General features: G+C 39.2%; 1 protein-coding gene across 1 annotated transcript in view; it reads right to left on the reverse strand.

The window, feature by feature from the left end:
- Positions 1–933: 933 nt before the first annotated feature.
- Positions 934–23,159, reverse strand: part of KREMEN1 (kringle containing transmembrane protein 1) — a 32,109-nt gene continuing 9,883 nt past the window's right edge. Inside the window, exons 2-9 of the mRNA XM_009330834.1 lie at positions 21,756–21,918; positions 17,657–17,748; positions 10,320–10,444; positions 9,701–9,854; positions 6,040–6,372; positions 5,263–5,421; positions 3,199–3,283; positions 934–2,203 (exon numbers count right to left, since the gene is read on the reverse strand). Of these exons, the coding sequence (XP_009329109.1) occupies positions 2,041–2,203; positions 3,199–3,283; positions 5,263–5,421; positions 6,040–6,372; positions 9,701–9,854; positions 10,320–10,444; positions 17,657–17,748; positions 21,756–21,918 (1,274 nt within the window). The 3' untranslated portion in view covers positions 934–2,040. The remainder of the gene's footprint in view (positions 2,204–3,198; positions 3,284–5,262; positions 5,422–6,039; positions 6,373–9,700; positions 9,855–10,319; positions 10,445–17,656; positions 17,749–21,755; positions 21,919–23,159) is intronic.

The raw sequence follows: 23,159 nt of genomic DNA on the forward strand, positions 1-23,159 counted from the left end.
TGTTAAAAAGGCAATTTAAAAATTTTTGTTGGGTCTGAAACTGATAATTTTTTTTGGTCCAACCTGATGACACGTAAGAGAGAACCAGTGTATTTTACAACTCGTCCTGTCTTGATTTTAGGCGATACTGTAATTATCTTTTCCTGTATTCTTTCCAGCAGCTCATGCAAGAAAGTACTAGATGTTCCCATGATATTCCATTTTTTATATAAACAATTCCATAATTGCTGGCTTAGTAAAGTCTTGTTTCTATTAAGCGTTTATTGTGGCATTGTTCAGCCGTCTCTGGCACTCATCTGTGGTACATGAAGGGAGCTGGAATGAGTTCAATTCAGGTAAAAGACTAGATCTACAACGGCAAGTAAGGCACAGTATTTCATTGTTTAATTCTTAGATACCCTATTTTTTCAAGGAAATCTATAGACCTCATAAAGGGGAGGGAGTTATCTGTTAAAAACAGAAGGGCAGATACTATAATGAATTTAAACTCTGACAATTTTCTTACTTTTCTTAGTTATCTTTCGCGGATGCATTTAATGGTTGTTCTCTGACTGCAGGTCTGGTATCCACAGACCATTGCTATATGTTTAAACTGGTATTTATTCCTTTTGCCTTAACCAGAATTACTGTACTTTAATGGCTGTCACTGAATTTCCTCTAACTTAGTTTGAGGAGCTTCTCACTCAGTAAACTTTTCCAGTCAATTTATCTGACTTCCGTATTGTCAGTTTTTCCTAAATATCTTGAAGGTCTGGACTTGCTGAGGCTGAAAGACTCACTGTTGATCCCCAGTGGTGGGATGAGAAGTCTGAGCACTGTGGGTGGACAGATACTCTACCAAAGAGAAAAAATAGTTAATGCTGTCTATTGCAATCAAACAGAAATTATTTCGTAGATCAGATCCCCACTGATGTTTTAGTTCTTTGACGTTTAAGGACATTAATCTTAAAAATGCAGTTCAGTTTTAATTTTGCAGGCAAGGAGACACTTCTTCTCACAGGTAAGTATCAAGGCAACTGTTACGATGTGTTCAGATGCACAGCCTGGCATAGGTGAGTTGTTGATAGCAGGCTACAACTTTGTAAATCGTTTAGGCTGCTGAGATCAGTATCTTGAACTTCAGAGTAAGAATTTGTGTTAGTCAGCCTCACTGTTTAAACATTCAGTGGATTTACAATGTCTTTGGACAATCCTTTAAGAAGCCCTAAGTTTACATCCAGAATGAATGCAGGACTTCAGACTGGAGTACAATAGTTTTTTAAGGGATCGCTGTGAATATAAACAAAATTATCATAGTCATCGGTGAATGATGGGTCAGACATAGTTGTTTAAAAGTCCTCATTGCTCGTGCGGACCTTGACCTGGTGAGCATTACTCCATCGAAACTCACATTTGCAGCTGAAACTCCATAGAGTGTTTGCCTCCTGAATTTGATTTGATTTTTATTTGTTCATCTCTGCTTGTAGAAGCAGAAAATGTAGAAACAGCAGAGCACTGGGCAACCAGGCTGATAGTTTCTCAAAGTCTTTGACTCCCATTTCACTGTGTAGTACCATTTAGACATGTTTACATTAAGGCCAATAAGCTCTGGTTGCTGTGGCAGCTGAACAGGTTATCGGTATCTACCTCTGTCTTCAGCCTTGAGAATAAAGGAACTACAGTAGCCTGATATAATACAGTGGTACAGGAGAGTAGGACACAAGAAGTCCTCAACCTGCAGATACTCATTCAATTACTTTTGGCAGGGGTACAGGACATTTTGAATTTTACAGGTTTTTACGTGTATTTTAAGTGCGTTGGTTTAAAGGCAGTAATTAACAGCACTACAGATTTGATGAGCACCAAATATTTCAAAACTATTGCCGCAATTAAATCTGTTGTCATTAGTATACCCAAGAGAACAGCAGATCGGCAAAGTCACTCAAAGGCCTTTGAAATGGACTTTTTGGAAAACAAGTATGAGATTGGGAGGAAAAAAAAGGATTATTCCCAAGTCACCTGGATTTTAAGAAGATTGATTCTTGTAAAATAGATGACACTTCAGTTTCCCACTAGTGGGTTGCAATCATCTTGTTGACTTCGAAGCTTTTTCTTGAAGATGGATATCGATGTGGATGGCTGGTAAAATATACTCCAGATCTCGCCAGCAGTAGTAACCTCACTGGAATCTTCTGTTTCAGTTGCAGATGGTATCTGATGGGACCTAGGAAACAAGCGTTAATTCACTGTAAGCGTTAAGGTGCTTGGGAAGCTGCTGTTGTTAGCATGTCTGCATTACTGCTACCCTGGTAATGCTAGCGGCTTCCACTGCCTCTGTGACACCTTTTCTTTCTCCCTGCTGCACAGTTATGTAGGGTTTTGGAGGGTTTGTTGGTTGTTTCGTGACCAAATGAAAAGTTAGGCATTCTGTTGCTAGAACAGTTGCCCCCCTAATGAAAGCGGTGACGTTAAGCTAAGAAGTCTGTACATATTCTATTACTAATTGCTATTAAATTAATTTCCTTGTATACTTAAGCCTGTTCGTGGTACATAAATACAATATTCAACATTTATGATTTGTTGATAACTCACCCATCATGTCATTCAATGAGTGTCCATCTACAGGACACAAAAATTACTTGGTATAAGTGTAGAGAAATATAGTAATAAAATTATGCTCGTTTTAATAGGCAAAAAAAAATTATACCGGTTAAGTGTCACACAAAAATACAGATTTTCATTTTTGTGATTCTTTTTTGAACCATTTTCAATATTTCAGTAAAAGAAAGTAAAAGTATTAACTAGTCTATATCTAGATTTTTTTCCCAGTTCCCCCATCTGGGATGAGGTTTTAATTTTTTTCCTGCAAAGTATTATCATAATTTGACCTCTTCCCACCAATGCTAGATGTCTGATTACGTTTTCCTCTTTGCTATGTAACATCACTCAGTACGAGAATCCTTTTTATTCCTTAAAATACAAATCTTGTCAAAACAAGACCAAAAGGGATATTCTAGCAGCAAATGCTATCCGAACAGACTGGAAAGTTAAAAAATGTGCTTATTTAGTATCTTTTATGAGGATACAAATATGTAATATATAACTTGGTTTTGAATATGACCAATCTGACAGTATCAGAAGGCAGAGAAATGAAGTGTACCAGGTTTGGTACAGAGCTGAGACGTCAGTTCTCCAGGGACAGTTTTGCTCCATACTCACCTCATGGTTATGTGGAGAAATATCTTTGCTATTATGGCTGTAACACTTAGGATGAGCAGCGCTGTGAGACTATATATTGTCCACTCTGTAAAAGAGAAGAGGAGAGGGAGAGGGAGAGGGAGAGGGAGAGGGAGAGGAGAGGAGAGGAGAGGAGAGGAGAGGAGAGGAGAGGAGAGGAGAGGAGAGGAGAGGAGAGGAGAGGAGAGGAGAGGAGAGGAGAGGAGGAGAGGAGAGGAGAGGAGAGGAGAGGAGAGGAGAGGGTCTCAGTACATTCATTTACTTAAAATTTTTAAAGTAAGAATATTGCACAAAGGAAACAGCCTTCTGATGCTTTATTCAAAACTGTAATTTGAAGATGCCTTAAACCTTTAAGTATTTTCTGCAATGACTGGCAGAAACTGTGTAACTCTCAGTCGGAACTGTTTTTCCCCATTCAGGACTGCTCCCTATAAAATTGAAAGTTGGGAAAATCCAAAGCATATACCGATAAAATTATCTAACTAGTATCTAGGAAAGGAATCAAAACTCACTCAGAGGAAAATTTAAAAGCAGACTAAACAACATACTAGAACATATGCTACCAGTAGTAACTCTATGTTTGCAAGGAGATGGCCTAGTTTTATATCAGTAATTATGTAAGTAATCACTAAGTATGGGGGTTTTTTCCTTCCTAGGGTGTAGAGACAGTTGATCAGTATTTGTGGTCTGCTATTTTATTACCTTACACTGAAGGCTCTTGGTCACTGTATTTTACATTTCAATTTAGTTCTGGTTGTACCAGCAAGTCAAGCAGGACTTAAAGAACAGCTTGAGACATTGTAACATTCGAACTACTTAAGAGATTGGGGCTCGAGGGGAGCCGATTTCTAAATTATTAGATCACCTTTTCATTTGGATTTCCATAATCTTGCAGTGTGAGACTACAGCATGTCGAGATGGGAGAAGGGATGGCACTAGAATGTAACTCTGACATATTTAGCACACTGAACAGCCTTGCAAGGACCTTGAATTATTAGAATAACTGAATAAAGGCCGTCACCTTCAGAAGTCCTGAAGCTCAAAGCAGCAAAAAAAGGAAGCGTCAGTTCCCTCCCACCCAATGTCCCGTCCTCAAAGCATTGACTGTTCACGATGATTTTAACAGTATTTTCATAACTGCGTAAAATCCAAGGGTGCAGTTTCATCTTAGGTCGGTATGCCCAAGCTAGTTTAACACTAGGCAGGTAAAATGTAGCCATAGTAACTCAGGCACCAGCCTGGGCCTGGTGCCAGAATATCTGCCCAGAAGCCCAGGCATGTTCTGCAGCCTGGCTAGTTTGGGTATATGCAGCTCGTGCAGTCATGGCCTCACGCTTCAGGTTTGGAATGCAGACAGCTTCAGGACTACAGAACTATTAGAGCGTCCATAGTGTGATCGAGGCCCAGCTTCAACAACATGTAAAAGCAGATGCCCAGGGAAGTTTAAAGATAGGAGAGACCAATAGTGATATTCACCAAGAGTGCATTTCCAGTCTTCAATTATTTACAACTCAACAATTTCCTGAATGAAGTGATGTCTTGAAGGGGAGTTCTAGACACATGAGGGTTCTCAGTGGCATCTCCCCTGCACCCATTAACTTGCTTCATCCTTGTCTAGCCCTCTTTGTATTACTGCTGTGGCTTTTGTGAACTGGGATAACTGGGATGCATCCAGCATTCAGGCCCTTCCAGACTACAAAAGCTTGCTCTTTTTTCAGCACCTTTTGCCACCTCTATGGTATGCACTGGTCACTGAAGCTGATTCTAGTAAGGAGGCTGCTCTGACTCACATCTTATTCCGATGTGCTTTCATTCTCAGGGACTCACCATCTTCACACTATTTCTAACTGATTTATGCTGAGAAGTGAGTTTTGAAAAGTAGAGCGCAGCACAGTTAGTGGTAATTAGACTAAATGAAAATTCATCTATTTTAGTAAGAAGCACAGCGGATCAGATAATGTGGAGGCGGAGGGAAAGGAAATAGTGACTCTAGATTGTGCCTTGGCAAAATGTTTTTCCTGTTTCCACATTTTCTTGTAATATTACCAGGCATGGAACTACTAGGATGACTTGGGCTGGTTGTGATGACATAAAGTATCTTTGATGACCGGGCTGCATTGATGCTGAGATTTGCTTGTTCGTTTATCTTCTCTGAAAGGGTCTGATTCATTGGAATCTTGTTTTGATGCACATTGTCCTTCACAGCTGAAAACACAAGAGTATGATTACAATAACAATTTCTTAACAGGTGTAATTGGACTTTATTTTGTGCTCGTAAACAGACATGTGCTGCTCTCTGGTTTACTTAGAGAACTCCAATAATCAAATTATGTCTGATACCAGAAAAAGCCTGTACTTCACCAAGTTGGGGTTCTCGGAATTTTTCTGGAAGCTAATTGTTCATCATAACAGTAGGTACAACTCACGGACTAAAACGTTTTCTCCTGATGACTTTCGATCTGAGTGGAATAGACTGTTGGAAAGAGCCAAGATGAACCAAGATGCAGATGGACTACTGGGTTTTTTTGTTTTGTTTCAGCTTTGTCATTTTCCAATCTGTTTTGAAAGGCAGGTATGTACAGGATTGAAACGTTGAAAATTTAAATTTTGCTATTTATGACATAGCTGACTAGACTGTTCCAAATTGAGAGAAATTTTAGCAAAGCTTTTACCCACTGAGCAGTGGCAACAAGATAGATGAAACACCTGTAGACATGAGAGTTAAAATATTTGCTCTTTTTTTGCCACTTCAGAAACCTCCTGTGTGAATTAAATGCTTTAACGGCTCACTGAAAGGTAGAAACAGCGAAGTTAGCCTCTTACCTCTATATCTGATAGCAAATCCCTGGGCTTGATTGATTTCATCTGAGAAAAAGTACAAAATGACAAAATCCAAAGAGATGTTAAAGGTGTGGGGAGGCCGGTTCTTGCCATTAAAACGAGCTAGAACATGATAGGTATAGCCATCCAGCAATTCCACCATATCTGTAGCATCTTTGATTTCAAAAAGGGCAAAGCTGAAGTGGATTCGAGATGCTCCTGGAACTTGTATGGTCCAGTAACAGACTTTGCCTGTGCCGTATGTGTCGGGAAAATCTGGGGAGTAGATCACAGCTGTAGCAGAAGTGTAATTCCCTCCACAGGCACCAATAAGGGCTGTGAAAGAAGAGGAGAGGGAGAAAAATGGAAAAAAAAAAAAAAAAGAGGTTATACATTCATTATGCACAGCTTTAGCACTCTGTAGATTCTAATACTCAAATGTGACTTGAAGGTACAGACTCGCTACCCCAGCAGGATGCACTGTCTCTCAGATTGGTCTTCTTTACCTTCCACAGCACTGGGAGCACAGCTATTATGTTGCATTTGCTTGGGATACACTCATTCTGTCTCATTACTCTGAGACCTACGTACCAATCTTGAACACTGCAGCTATCCTTTGTCCTTGTATGTACCCCTTTCCCGCATCCCTGCAGGAACAGGATGAAAGCTAAATCACTGATTCTGGGACTTCTACTCCATCCCTATCAGGCAGGCAGGCAAGTGGATTAGTGACTGTAACTCTCACTGTTGAATTATTGAAATTCCTTCACAGCCTTATCAAACTGAAAAAACAAATCTTCACAGGATAGCTGAGGTTGGAGGGGACCCCTGCAGATTGTCTAGTCCAATCCCCTGCTCAAAGCAGGAGACACTGTCTAGTTGTGTTTTGAGTCTCCAAGGATGGAGACTCCACAACCTCTCTGGGCAACCTGTTCCAGTGTCACCCTCACCGTAAAAAAAGGTTTTCCTTATGTTTAAATGGATTTTCCTGTATTTCAATTTGTGCCTGTTGCCTCTTAGACAAGACTAGATAAGACTGAGGAGAGTCTGGCTTCATCTTTATACCCTCCCATCAGTTATTTATACAAATTGAAAAGATTCCTCCCTGAGCCTTCTTTTCTCAAGGCTAAACAATCCAAGATCTCTCAGCCTCTCCTTGTATGAATGATACTGAAATCCCTTAATCACCTTTGTGGCCATTTATACGTGCTTTTTAAGCATCCCGTCTTTTGATCTTGTCCAATTAATGTTTGACCTTACCTTCACTAAATAACTTGAAAAAGATCCTGTTATGAAATCTAAAGAAAATGTTTTAGATTTGTTGCTACCTTTTACATTCAAAACAAGCACACAACCAGTAAATCTTTATATTCCTTGACAACTATCCAGATTCCCAGCGCAAGCTTATTTACCAATGAATCCAGAGAGAAACTCAAATGCCAGCCAACTGACTTGATGCATATCTATATATACGAATATATAATTTTTAAAATTTATTGTATATAGGTATAAATGCATATATGTGTATTTTTATATATCCCCTAAATACACATTTTATATATATTATATAATAATATATTTCATGACAAAACTGTTTGGATCAGTTATCACTCCCCCATATCATAGGCTGAAGGACTGAAGAATCAAAGTAGAATTATTTTCTCTGAAAGCTTAATTAAAGTCCTGTAATAGAGGCCTGTGAGAATGCAAATAAAGGAAGTGTTTTGAAGCGTCTCAGTTTTCACAGGCCTCCGAGAAAGAGCTTTAATAAATACAAATTAAACAGGAGCTGGGGAAATGAGAACAAGAAGTAGCATATCTCTGCCAGAAAAATCATCTCTTTTTCTGGAGCAAGGCCTGATCACGGCCTGAGCAAACCTCTCACTTCAGTGCCGCACTATGAAAGACCTTATAGAGGAACTGAAAGAATATGAAAGAAGAAGAATAGAAAGAATGTGAAAGACCCCACAGAGGTATCCCTCCCCGATAGAGGAATTTGTGTTCGGCACTCACTCCATGCTAACAGAGCTGATGATTTAATCGAATAGATAGAATTGTTTGAATAGAATAGATTGAATTGATAGAATTGAAATTTGTCATTGAGATATCAAATTTCCTCTTTGCAAATGGCTTATGGGTATTGTTACATTTGGCTGTGTTGTTTGTAATTACTGAATCACCAGATGTTCTTCAAACCAGCAATATTAACTAAAAATGCCAATGACTAGTGCTCCACAGATGCCCAACAAAGTACAGCATTGCCCCATATGGAATGGAAATGCTGTCCCTCTCTCATTTCCTTCTAGAGCTGGCAGAGTTCTGTGTTGTGGGTCTGAACGTTACAGCTGTAGGCCATGATAGTAGCACATAAACACATAAGGTTAATGGGGGGGGGGTGGTGCGTGTGCATGTGTGTACAGGGATCGGGGTGAAGGTTCTGGGGATATGACATGATCTGGAAAAGAGGAATGAGGTGAGCAAATTTTCCTCATCAGCAAAAGAAAATAGGTGGCAGTTACTAGGATGACTTCTCTTACCTGGCCATAGCTCTCTCCCTTGCTGTTTACCAGAAAAGGCAGTGCAGGTCCTCAGGGTAACATCTTGCTGAGCCCTCGGTCATTCCAGAAAAGGAAAGCTACAAAGGAAGTCTTTACCCATCGAGGATTTGGGAGGCCAAGAGCAGAAGGAAACAGAGGATGCTGCAGTGTGAAGCTACATGCTATCTCAACATTGAAAGCAACATGCAACTCCAGTGCTTCTTTTTGTATCTTGGGGAGAATTTGGAAGTGAGCAGAGTGACTAATTCCTGTCTCAACTGAAATGTCTTCCTGTCTTGCTAGCTGGGAACCAGAGTTTTAGAGTAAGATGGGAAGTTTGGTTGTGTATTCAGAAGGTGGAAAATGATGCCGCTTTTAGTTCCAGAAAGTTTATAACTCGACTTAAAAGGCAGCTTCTACATCAGAGGCAGCTGAGATCTGAGAGGCAACGATGTTTCGGTGCATACTGTGAACTTTTCCAGTACTGCTGGGAGCCTGTACTGCCAGACAACTGGGTACTCATACCGTCAACCTGTGAAGTTACACAGCTGGCACTGGTATGTATACTGAAGAGTAGAAAGGAGGATTTCTATGTATAAGAAATTATGAAATCAGCAATGGTCGTAATAGCCACCTAACTTGTTTGTACTTTTGCAGTACACTCCTTCCCTGCCCCAATTCTACTGCACTGCTTTGTGTTGTGTTAACTGGGTTATAGCAAGTCTCGTCTGCTTTAATAAAAAACCCAGGTTGGTGTAGATTGAAATTTTATTTGAGGTGCCTCACTTACTCATATATCTACTCTGTGGTAAGACCAATTCTGAAGGAGTCCTTCCGTGACATGCTGTTTGTGATAGCTGAGTTAGTACCATTTGTGGGGAAGTAAGACAATCTCCGGAGCATGAGTCAGTTGCCTGAGCAGGCATCATTTCTTGGAAGAGCTATTTCACATTATTAGTGGATGTGAATTTTATGCAGAAATGGAAAGCAGCTTTATTTTATACTGAATTTAGGTGTTTTGCTGTTTTGTGTGCAACAGTTCTCATTGCATTTAAACCCTTTTCCCTAATTTGCTGAACATTTGAGGCCTTTCCTTTGGGAAAAACTGAGCCTGTTTCAATACTTACTGTCAAAAAGAATGACTCTGCCATCCCCACCGCAAGGCTGAGTATGGTCTCCAAAGCAAACACTGTTGCATTCCGTACTGGCTGCCTCCCCATATCTCCAGTAGTCAGGATTATTTCCACAGAAACAAGCATAACCTGATTCCATGCCTGCAAACTTTGACAACAAAGATGCATAAGGAAGGGAGGGATAATATTTAAGGGAGTGACAGCAGGAGGTTGTATGAGCAAGAAAGCTGGCAGCAGAATATGTGTGTTTTGGAGAAATATGATTAGTCAGAGGTCAGAGGCCCCACCACAAACTGTTTTTGTTTGAGCTGTCAGGATGCTACTTAAGACTAGCGAGAAAGATGGAACGGAGGGCAATTAGGGCACCCTATCACTCATAACTGCAGTAAGCAAGCATACTTTCTCCTGGCATCCTGGCATTATTAATCAGTCGTTTGCCCAGATTGCTCTGGATGCAGAGAGAGGGCTAGGTCCCCTGGAGTGGGAGTGAGACCTTAGACCTCCTACAGGTAAAAAAAAATGCAGGGGGGGGAGAAATATAATAGAGAGCTCTAGGCATATTGCCATCTTTTGTCTTTGAAAACGTTTTGTAAATGTACATCAAAGAAATCACCTTAAATTGTTGACTTCGGCAGGAACTGATGCATGTTTGGATAGTAAGTTTATTGGAGGTCTCGCTGGTGCCAGTCAAAGGTGGTGGCTCTCCATGGTCCTTGTAACACCCTAGATTCCCCGGCACTGGCAAGAATAAGAGACAAGTGTCATTCTAAAGGTGTGCCTGGAAACACCCAAGACAGACCACTTTATGCACTAGCTGCTTACTAAGCAGCTCTCTATATGTTCTTGTCTTGATTTCGCAGTATGGGAAATGTTACTCTATGCTAGATGCTTGTCATATTTTCCAAACATGCCCAGGGATAAATGACAGGTGGTGAAATAGCATTGTATCTTCTTAGCAATATACCTGCAATACTCTGTAGTTGGTTTCTGTAAGCTGCAGTAATATAGACAAGATAAATACCTGGTTCATTTCTCCTGATAGAGACAATTAAAAAAAAAAAAAGGAATTAAGTGGATTCAGAGGTTTTGTGGGGTTTTTTGGCTATGATCATGCACATTCTAACAATGTAAATTAAACAATGTGATTTATGTCTGATCTTCAAAACAATGAAGTTCTGGAAGTTTTCTAAACGGGATATTTGAGGAAGGGAACCTAAACTGTTTTAGGATGGAGTTTGGCAAGTTTTATGGGAGGGACTATATACTTCTATAGGGGAATTTCCTAATATTTATAACTCAAATTCTGATATGAATTCAAAGTATCATATTTTATGGCATGTACAAAGAGAAAGCAATATTACTTTTTTAAAAAACATCTATTTATCCTGTATTAATACAACATTTCAAGGCTCCTTGGTCACTATGGGAGGTCAGAAAGAGTTTTCCCCCTTCAGTGCATAATTTGTCCTCTGTTTTTGTTTTGTTTTGTTTTTGCACTTTTCATCAAAGCACTGGAATTTAGCCATGACTACTAGAGAGAGGATGCGGGGCACAATATAGTGCTGTGCTAATGGCATAAAATTATCCCTTGCCTACTTGTCATACCTGCTCACGTACTTGGAATTAAATCTATTACCAGCTCTGTTGTCAGATTTTATCCCTGTGCCAGATTGACAAGGATTATTTTTTGTCCACTGAACCTCCACAGCTCTGTATAACATGTGGTGCGGTCAGAGAACTGTATGAGAGTTTTACTTACTCAGTCATTTGTTATTTCAGTACCCAGTAAAATCTGAACTCTCTCTTGCTAACATCTTGTGCCACAGCACTGTTTCAGGTTTTTGACTTACCAATAGGGTTTTCTGGGGGGAAAATCCTGGCTTTGGGGTTTGCAGCCTCAGATGCCTGATAGCATGTGGATTAGCTATTTTGGTGCTCCTTTTGAACTAGCCATCTCTTGTACAGGTGGCCCTTTTCTCTATCAGATAACCTGTGTGTTAGTTGTATTATTATACTTCCACATAATTACAATAGGAATGCAATGATGCTTTTTGTACTGAGCAGTCTTGTACAGTAGTCCTGAAAGTATCTCTTCATTGGACTCTGGAAGGCCCATTCCTGGGATTTCTTCTAGATGTCCATGTGCAGCAGCCATTGAAATAATGCCTTGAATTCAGAAATTCTATTTGTCTAACAGAGATGGTCTTGTCCTTATTCTTTTGGAATATTATATACTGAGCTTGTAAACTGATGTCAGCTTACCGTTAAAATCTGAATCATCCTGACATCTGGAACAGTTAACAGGTCTGTCTGAGAACTTGCTCCCAGACTTAGGCTATGTTGCCTAAGGCAGCTTCCTTATTTTGAGGAAGAGGGTTAGCATATCTGTTAGTGACCCGCAAATATACTGGCGTGTATATAATTATACTCTTAAGGTGGATGATTATAGTATTATAAAGAAGAATGAATGAAGTTGGGAAGAAAATTCAAGTATGCATATTTTTTGAATAATTAGATAATGTTGCTTTAAATAGTGTTCATAAAATGATTTTGTTTTCTAAGAATGATACAATTTCAATTATAAATGCTTGCATGGAGTTATGGCTTTGCTATGCCCCGCAGCAACATGCATATTAAGTGCTGAGACTTCAAGTTACAGCCTGATTTAACATACCCTTGGAAATCCCCATTTGCGGCCCCACCCCAGCTGAGTACAGCTGGGCAGATAACTCTCAGAGAGCTCAGTTTTTTGTACCGTGCATGATTTCATTGCCCTGAAAAAGCTTCCTAGTTAACCAACCTAGCTGATTTTCCTAGGAGACCTGGGATTTCCTAAAAACACATATTTTATATATTTTTTCGAGTAGCTTTATTGGTGAGACCCTTCAACCTTGTCTCCAGCGGATTAGTACTTCAGTATGTTCCATGCTAAGAAACCAGACTGAGTAATTTGAAAACTTCTTACATTTTGTAACTAAATCAAGCATACCATTTGGGTGCCTCCTAAAGCTAATTAGTCTCTTTGGTGTCCCCGCAGTATTTTAACATTCTCGTATCTAGCAAACAAAATTAGTGTCATGTGAGTGGGAATAAACAGGAGAAGCATCAATCTAGCCCAATAGTGAACGGTAATTTCCATGCAAGTGCCCAGCTCTTCAAATTACTTTGATATCAAATCAACAAACTACATGAGCCCAAGGATATATGCTCAGCTAAAAGCACTTTAGTAGTCCCACACCAAATATATGATTAAACACTCTTCTGAAGTTTAGTGGGCATGCTGGTGTTGACGGTTGGACTCGAAGATCTTAGAGGTCTCTTCCAACCTTAATGATTCTATGATTCTATGATTCTATGAACTGGGACAACACACACAAAAAATGACTCCTGTACATGCATATTTGATTTTGATAAGCCAGTTCTTCCTATGGCTACTGATGGGCTGGTCCTAAACCTGAGACACCACTGAGTTGCTATTGAAGGGTAATCAGAGTACATAGTATAAGCATAATAGTAGAGGGGAGTGTACTGACAGGGCGAGGGATAACGGTTTTAAACTGAAAGAGGATAGATTTAGATTAAAAATTCTTTACTGTGAAGGTGGTGAGACACTGGGACAGGTTGTGGATGCCCCCTCCCTGGAAGTGTTCAAGGCCAGGTTGGACGGGGCTTTGAGCAACCTGATCTAGTGGAAGATATCCCTGCCCATGGCAGGGGGGTTGGAACTAAATGATCTTTAAGGTCCCTTCCAACCCAAACCATTCTATGATTCTATGATCACAAATTACTGCTTTTTCAACAATATTTTTAGTATATTAGAATAACATGTTCCTCATTCATACTATATTAAACTGAATCAGGATGTATGCATAGGAAGTCACTCAACATAAATCTAAAACAAGACAGTGTACATTTATGTATGTGGAGCAGCTCTGCAGAAAAGGCCCTGGAGGTCCTGATAGACAGGGAGCTGAATATGAGCCAGGAGTGTGCCAGGCAGCAAAGGCAGCCAACAGGCCTGTATTAAGATGAGCACAGCCAGAGATCAAGGGAATTGATTGTTCCTCTACTCAGCACTCGTTTGGACCACATCGAGACTACTATGTCCAGTTTTGGGACCACCAGTGCAAGAAAAACATTAATTGTCTGAAGCAAGTTCAGCAGAGAGCCAAGATGCTCAGAGGGCTGGAGCACTTGCCCTGTGAGAAGAGGCTGAGGGATGGGCGCTTGTTCAGCCTGCAGAAAAGAAGGCTTCGGGGGCACTCCCCTAGCAGCTGTGCAATACCTACACGGAGGTTGTCACAACAGTGGAGCCAGGGTCTTCACAGTGATGCCTTTTGGACAAGAGGTAAGGAGCTTAAGTTGAAACGTGAGACGTTCAGACTGGATATAAGGAAAATCTTTTCACCACGCTGGCAGTCAAGCACAGGAACAAGGGCCCAGAGAACAAGGGAGTGCACTCCGCGTCCCTGGAGGTTGTCATGGCCTGTCTGGATAAACTTGGCTAACCTGACAAACTGAGTAACTTGGTCTGATCTCAGAGCTGGCCCTGCTTTGAGCAGGAGGTTGGACTAGATGACGGCCTGAGGTCCCTTCCAACCTAGGGTATCCTACAACCCTATGTGTATGTATAAATATATATATATATATATGTATATGTATATATATATAAAGCAATGAAGAATCAAAAGTATTTCTAGATAGGTAGTGTTTAGTTACTCTGACCTTTAAAAATTTCCAGCATAATCTTTTGCCTTAATTTGCTCTTAATGTTTAGCTTACTAAAGAAGCTTGGCAAAAATGAGGTAGTCAATGTTCTGCAATTACTGTTCATGCTTCTCAGTGATGTCTTACTGTTACACTGTCTTCACCCATTTGTATCTATTTATTCTCCTGTGCTTAAAAGGTCACCTCTTTTGTGCAAGCACACTATTTTTCTTTAAAGCAGCATCTGACATAGTGAGGTCCTGGCAAACACCAGAGCTTCTGCATATTACACATTAAGGCACGTGTATTAAAACATGGAATTAATCCTTTTGAGCTCAAAACCATGTTCCAGCTATGCTCATCTAGCTGTCTTTCAAGAGCTTCCTAGCTTTTTGCAGTAGTAGTATGCACCAGTATACTGTCTCAAATTGTGCAAGCTACTCTTTGTTCTTGTGTTAAAATGTATACAGGTCAATCTTACAGAGTGATCAATACAGCTCTGTGTAACTTACCTGGCTCTGCCATTTAACACTTCATCAATATTTCAGCAATAAATAGATTTATTACATGACATACATGCACACGGGAAATATGATTCCAGTAATGAAATCTGTTTATGGTAAGAGGCTCATGTGGGCCATAAACATGGAGATGCAATTAAGTGGGACAGCAAGCCTTTCTTTCTTTTACCTTTTGGGAGCGTAAGTTGTTATTTCCTTTGAATTTCAACCTAACCTCATTAACAAAGAGATCGAAAAAGTAAGGAATAGCTGCAACATTGCAAACAAACCATCTAAAGCATTCAGTTCTGAATTCTCCATGTGAGATGCACATGTTCTCTCAGGACTCAGTGCTGCCTTCTTGCCTTTTATTTTGTTTACATCCATTCCTTTCTGCTTAGCAGACAAGTTATTAAGAAGAGGAGAGGAAGAAAAGGAAAGACTAAGCTTCTACTGGGGTAACTACCACTGTCTTCTGTGATTATGGCCATCCATCCTCGTCTAACATTGCTAAATTCTGTATAGTGTGTTTACACACACAGAATGCCGGAACACATTTCTGAATGAAACATTTAGTGTTATGTATAAATATTAGTGAACATGAGAGACACATGATATTATCATGTGAAATCATCATCATAATGAAAAATTCTTAACTGTAGATTCTTAATTCTTAATTCTTAATTATTGTTACAGTGAATCACTGCATGCAAATCTCTCTAGGCAATCAAGATGCTTCATGTTGTTGGCATTGTAGTAGTATTATGTGGGTATAGTTTATAGGTAAATTATGCTCCAGATATTTGTCTTTTCTAGTACTAAATATAATTATGGAAAAGAAGTTTATATAAGAAAATTTTTTTAATTCTCTAAAAATTTCAAATAGAATTTCTTTACACAATTGCTTTCTCGCTCCATCACAAAACTCAGTTTTGTATTACGCACTTCACAAGTCAGTTTTCATGGTCCTATGATTTAGCATCATGCTTACTGAAAACAGAAAATCTGGTAAAGAATAAAAGTTTTTTTTACTTACACAGCTTCATAAACCATGAGGTTTGTATTAAGACTTGGATGGGCTTGCAATGTACAGTTTGTTCTAAATTGCTGCAATTCCTTTTTCTAGTATCCAGTTTCAGTGCAATGCTTGAAGCAGCTGCTACTGGTCAAAAGGACATTTTGTAAATGTAAGTCTGGATTATCTGTGCAAGTAAGTGTCCAAGTTTAAATCCTCTGCTCCCCACCACAGAGAAAATGAGTGAGGCTGGTTTTAAAAGGATCCTTTGTGTAGAACAAATGGAGTGGAGAGAATTTGCCTTTCAGCTTTTTTACTGGTGCCGTATCCAGAGAATTTGTTAACATCTGTGGTCTTTAAAGAAAATGCAAATTCTTTCATTTTAGACCAAGATAAATTCCTTAATTAGGAGGGTCATGTTTCCTAAATAGGACCTCGTATATTAGAAAAATAAGAGTAAGATGTCCTCTGAACAATGAGTATCGCAGTGTTGAATGATTTTGTGTTATTTAAATTAGACTCCTTAATCTGTATTTACATCTAGGTAAAAGTCACCCGACTTAAGGTCACACTTACGTATTTGTTTGCCTAGCTTGAAGATGTGAATCACTCGCTCACATTCATAAAAAAAGAAAACTGTGGACAAAGTAAAAAATCACTTTAGATCCATTTTTCTTTGTTTGGTGTTGTTTTCTGAACTTCAAGTAAGAAATGCACTTCTTCTGATCAAAAGTATGCCTACGTAAGGACAACTGCTCTGATGCTTAACAGTATTCACATAAGTTATCCCTTAGAAATAGAGTACTTGCATAGAAGAAGTTAGGAAAGCAAGTAAAGGCATTAATGATTAGACTTCATAAAGTGTGTAGTTATGGTTGCCTGTTAACATGCAAAACTGGAATCTCTTTTTAATACCTAGGCATATTTTAAAGAATGTGATTCTTAGAGGTTTATCCTGGAGCATTCAGGAATGAAAATTTTGGAACATATTGACACAAATCATGACCAAATCTCCACATTTTGGACAAGGTAAATAATATAATACATTAAAAATATTAAATACTGCAAGTGAATAGCTTGTGAACTATCTGTTAAAAAAAAATCGAACAAAGTCCAGTTTGTGGTTTCACACCAATGAAGGTGTGAAGTGCACCAATGCAGGTATATGCACCTGCAAGGAATAGAATTCTAGCCCAGAGCTCCCACATACCTAACAAATAGCTACCTTTTCCCTATGTCCTCTCACACTGTCTTTATTTCTTCCAAGCAATTCTGTGTATGATGTGTTATACACATTAAACTAATGCCATCCATTTTACAAGCTAATTGCAAATCATGGACACATACGTACCTTGTAAAAAAATTAATTAATAATTTCCTATTCATTTTTGTCTCCAAGATTTTAATAAATGAATGACATATTTCTGTGGATTCAAAAAACTAGCAGTACTTCATAAGTTTTGAGTGATTCTCTGTCTGGTATTATTTGTAAATAATATAATCCAGTAATTCTGAGATGAGATGAAAAGGATAGCAATGGAGGAATGCTTCAGTAAGCTTGTCGTTAACTCTAGAGACCCATTTAAAATATTGTTTAGTCTGCAAATGAAAATAAGCTGATTGGCCTTATCCTAGTTTCTGTTTGAAAATCACTACCCACTGTTGTATAACTGCCAATCTCTGTTCAACAGGAATGCAGGCCTAAAAAAAATTGCATGGTGCTCTTACTTCGGCAGGATGGAATCTCACAGTATTTCCAATATATTCCATCCTCATGCTCTGCAATGTAGCACCATGGGCTGACATCTCCATCAGGGTTCCTGAAAGAGAAAAACAAAGACAGTGAGTGAAAAGTCATCAAATATTTTCAAAAACCACATAAAAATAAATCTTATTAAGCTTCAGTGTCATCACTATTTTTGCTCTAATACCTATTGAATATTTAACGCATTGGACTTACATACCAAGGAAAATGCTAAAGTGGTCAGGAAGTTCAGATAACTTTGGTTATTACAGTACACAGCAAGCATAAAATGCTAGTAATGTCTAAAACATAACTTCTTTCTTCTTTAAGTCTAAAAAGTGCAGAGCTATTTCTGGACAATACTGAGAGAGAGGAAGATTTTCAGCCCCACATCCTGCGTACAGGTTCCTTAGACTCCTAAACTTGATTTTTGCCTTGGTACAAAACAGTCCAGACTCCAACCTTCTGTATGTATGATGACAAAAACATTTATCCAATAAAGTCTTCTGAGAAAGACTGAGGTCTTTTCTTCCCCTTCAGTAAAGCTGAATAAATCTGTTCCAGTGATCTGATAGTTTGATGGATGAGATAATTCCTTATGTGTCCATGATTATTCTTTGCTGTTGCATAGCATCATTTACAAATGCATACCTAATTAGTCATTAGGTTATTTAAAGTTTTTTCTATGTACACTTTGAAAAACTATTCACATTGAAAAGATCAATTTAAGAGAATAAATTGTTATTTTGGACAGCCAGGTTGAAGTATGACCTTTTCTTGTAACTAGGGCCAACTGCAATCTTTTTATCATGTACTTTGGCATGAATTCTATTAATGAGATGCCCCTACACTGAAGTGTCAGTTCAGCTGCACATTGTCATTTGGGCATATTAACAACTCTTTGTGGGAGATCCAATTTTAGAACTGCTAGGGATGTTTTTTGGTCAAATAACAGAATGCTGAAGACAATTGGTGAGTTGAGTTCAATTTAACTGACTAAAATGCTGCTAGCTAGGCTTTCAAACAGTAAAAGTAGTGGACGAGGAAAGCCTAAGACTAGTGTGCTAGGAATTTAGGTGTAACGGCAGAGCTTCCAGTGGCTAAAGAAAGTAGAAGACTAAAATCAAGGAAAACTTGTACTTGAAATAACACAATTTTCCTTTTTTTCAGTTACAGGAAATTTTGAGTTTACACCTGCATGACAGAAATCAGATGTCTGTAATTGAATCATGGTAATGGCACTCCACATATAAATGCCTTAAAATGCAAGGAAATTGCAGAGAAATGTGATTAATGTCTTTAGAAATCTTTGCCTTGAACCTCAAAAGTGCGTACAGTTAGAAAACAATTGAGTGTCTTTCAAAATCTCCAAAAACTTCAGTCTGCATAATTTTGTTATGGCTGAAATTAGGTTCAGTGAACATTATGAGGCAGTTCCATCTTAACAGGGTGTCTTGCAGTGGACCACCCATGGAGAGATAACACGCTTCTGATTAATGCTTTAAGTGTAAAATTAGATTATTCAAATGTTGTCCCTAAAATTGAGCCTCGAAGCAATGTATTATGCCTTAAAAAAGCCTTGTGAGATATGTGTTGCCTCAGAGAAGGGAAGATCAGCTTGTCCATTGTCACCAAGCAAATGAACGGCAGAGAAAGAGCTAAAACAGCAGTATCTTCACTCACAAGGCCTCGACAAGATTTGAATGCTAAAGATACACTCTGACACTTAAAACAGTGACTTTCCAGGCTTGTTTTCAACAGAACGTGAAGTTAAAAAGCATCCGTTAGTTACAATCATCATTCCATACACCTGTGAGAATATTCCTGGGCCGAGTGATATATAGGAAGGAAATGACTAACCTTCCAGTCAAACTCCATCTCAAAGAGGATAACCTAACACCCAGCAGACTGAGGTTAAAAAGCTCTATTTGGTAATCAAGTCATTTCTCAGGCTTATATACCAGATTATATTGCTCCTTCTAACACCAAATTCTCATTTGCTAAGTAAAGTGAGACTGTAGTAAGGATTACTTGAATACCTGGATAAACATTCAGTTCGTTATGCAAATTTTTGCATAGCTTGTACATGTTTTGTTTTGTACTAACGTAAGCATTAGCCAGAGATGACTGCCAAAAGTAAGACCCTGTAGATACGGTCTATCTAGCGTATTGCCACACAGCAACAATCAAAATTACGTTCTTGATTCTGCTATTTGTATCAGAGATAATCCAGTGGCCACTAGCCTTTTTATAGCTCCGTATTAGTATGCATACTGAGAGACACAGCTCTCTACATGTCATGAGAATTGTTATGCATTTGGTGGTGTTCGGCTGAGTGAGGCTGTGAAGTTGGTGTGCAATGTTTTTGATGGGAAGACAGTCCTTCCAGTGCTCACATGCCAATCTGATACTAGACAGCTTGATGGGTTTATTTGGTTTCCAGGCCATTTTCTAAAGAGAATGCCCAACTTCTATGGAGTTTCTCTTGTAGATGGTGTACTTTTCTTTGCTCCTGTAAGATGCTGAACTGATTCAAAAAAGAGTCAATTCAGCACTTGGCAATAATGCTTTCTCCTTCCACGGCTGAGAACAGAGTCCACTGGTGCAACACATTGAACAGTGTTACTTTGAAGCAGTGCTGCAGCCACTGGAAAAGATCCCGAGTAAGGCTTTTTCTTCCCTTGTCCTTCACCAATGTTCTTCAATGAGAAATGGCCTCCCGAGTCATCAAATACTCTAGAAATGCGACTGACTCCTTTCATCAATGTGCTCATCTGTCTGCTGCATGTCACAAGACCTATGTACTTTCTTACTTACTCTCCATTAACTGGCTGGCTCTGTCTCCGTCATATTTTCTTGAATGTCTATTTCTGATTAAGATGAAAAAGTTCTTGGATCAAGAACCAGGACCCTATGTTCGTGACACAGCAATTGTGCTGAACTCCTGCATACTAATTTTGCCTCATTTATCCTGACTTACATTGCTTACAGTGAAATGATTTCAACATGAAGGTGGCAAGTGTATAGGCTCTACCCTAGAAAGCCTATAACCTGCTAAGTAAAGGCATCTTCCAGGAGAATTGAGATGTGTTTTGAACTTTCTCATGAAGGAGACATTAGAGCTTGTCTTGCTATGCCCCAGGTAACTCAATTCTTAATCTCTTGGTTTAAACATCCCTGTCCCCATTATCCAGTGAGTAAGAGACACCACTCAACTTTCTTTGCATCCTAGATGAGCTGATGATTATTACTGTTTAAGGAATGTATCTATCGGGTTATTCCCCACTTATTTCCATAGCAAGTATAGATGGGCATAAAAACTTAGCTGGTCAGTCCTGCAAAGGCAGAAGTGCGTGTAACTTTCTGATGCACAACATCAGGAAGTTGAATGTTGCAGGCTGAAAGAGCCTGCAGCGCCTAAACATCTCTGAACTGAGGTTCTTATTTGGCTCCTAAGTTCTGAAGTTCTTATTTAAGTTTCGTTCCGAGTTCTATCCGTAGTTATGGAGGACTTCTCTAGAAGGCAAGGAAATGAAAGTGGATCTGCCATGGTTTGAGCTGGTATTGTAACCACTGACAGTTGAGCTTCTGAATTCAAATAACAACTCTAAGTCACTGAACAGCTTATGCTCACTGAGAACTTTTACTGACTACATAACTTTCATTAGCACAAAACTCGGAAACATAGTGTACAACAGAACCAGGCTTGTGGGTGAGGATAAAAACCATAATGTTCTGGAGACTCCTACAGACATTCACTAGTGCTTCTGTACTTCTGACCTGGATCAATTTTTTTATTATCTCCACCTTTTCATTAAGTAATCTCTAGTCTTTCTCCGTCGTGCCAAACTATAGATTGGATATATGATATGGACTTTGGGTGTGAGAGCTGGGTTAAAAAAGTTATGCTAGTAATGGTGCTTGTAGATCCAGGGTACTGATTACAGGATGAAACAAAACCTGCTGATATCCATGGTTCTGACATTCTTCACTGTATGACAGGAAGTTTCCTAATTTTGTGTCAACTGTTTAAAGTAACACTGGGTATATAGGCAATGTTAGTAGCAATGAGATATTTCTTACCTGCAGTAGTTATGCTCTCCAAGCCCTCCCTCCCCATTGGGATATTTCAAAGTATTATAAGGATGCTCAAAGGTCTCATTCCAAAAAAGACAAGGTTTCCCTGCATATTGGGAGGTCTGGTTCTGAGTGCCACGATAGTCAGCCCCATTTGCTGTATAACATTCTGGGAAGAAATGGAAATGGAAAAAGAGAAAGAATGTATGTAGGTTTAGTGTTTGGTTGTTCTTCCCTCGCCCTCCACCCCATCCCCAAGAAACCATGTTTCCTTTCACTAACATGTTTCCTGCACTGTTTAGGCAACTAAAGATGCTGTCTGGGATTTAAGTTTCCTCTCAGTGTCAAACATCTATTGAAGAGATTATGATTTCATTACTTTACTAAACAATGTGTAAGACAGACAGGTCTAAAGAGTGGTTAATACAATTAACATGCATTTTCTGAATAAGCATACTATATTTTTTACTGTTTTCCCCATGTTTTACTCATTAGGATGAATCGGTAACTTGTTAATTTTGCAAAAATGAAATTAGATTATGTTATCAGTCTGCCACTTATCAGCATACCGCCCAAAATCTCATGCCAGTTTAACTAAAGTTGTGAATATCTGTACTTTATAAAGTGAAAGATTTTGTAGGCATGGATCTTGCAAACATTTACATCCTGATTTAGAAAAAATTCTTAGGCATTTTTTTCTCTGGCCTGAATTGCCTCAGAAAGGTACCTCCTTCGGTAGAGTATAATCATGATACTGCGATTTGCTACTAAAGCATGTATACTTTCAGATTAAAACTTACAGGTCAGTATTCTTCTGCCTCGCTCATATTTTCTCCCATTTATGTTTGTTTTCCTAGCTTCCTAATACTCAGCAACTTAGAAATCAAAGCAGAGAATGATTTCTCTAGTCATTAAATACACTATCCCCTTCTCAGCTGAACTACAAATCTCATGCTGCCTGGCTTTGCTGTGTCTTATTAGAATCATGGAATCATTTAGGTTGGAAAAGACCTCTAAGATCATCGAGTCCAACTGTTAACCTAGCACTGCCAAGTCCACCACTAAACCATGTCCCTAAGCACCACATCTACACGTCTTTTAAATACTTCCAGGGATGGTGACTCAACCACTTCCCTGAGCAGCCTGTTCCAATGCTTGACAACCCTTTCGGTGAATAAATTTTTCCTCACATCCAATCGAAACCTCCCCTGGCGCAACTTGAGGCCATTTCCTCTCATCCTATCGCTTGTTACTTGGGAGAAGAGACCGACACCCACCTCGCTACAACCTCCTTTCAGGTAGTTGTAGAGCGCGATGAGGTCTCCCCTGAGCCTCCTTTTCTCCAGGCTAAACAACCCCAGTTCCCTCAGCCGCTCCTCATAAGACTTGTTCTCCAGACCCCTCACCAGC

Source organism: Pygoscelis adeliae, unplaced genomic scaffold (genome assembly GCF_000699105.1).
Source record: "Pygoscelis adeliae isolate BGI_AS28 unplaced genomic scaffold, ASM69910v1 Scaffold358, whole genome shotgun sequence".
NCBI lineage: Eukaryota > Metazoa > Chordata > Aves > Sphenisciformes > Spheniscidae > Pygoscelis > Pygoscelis adeliae.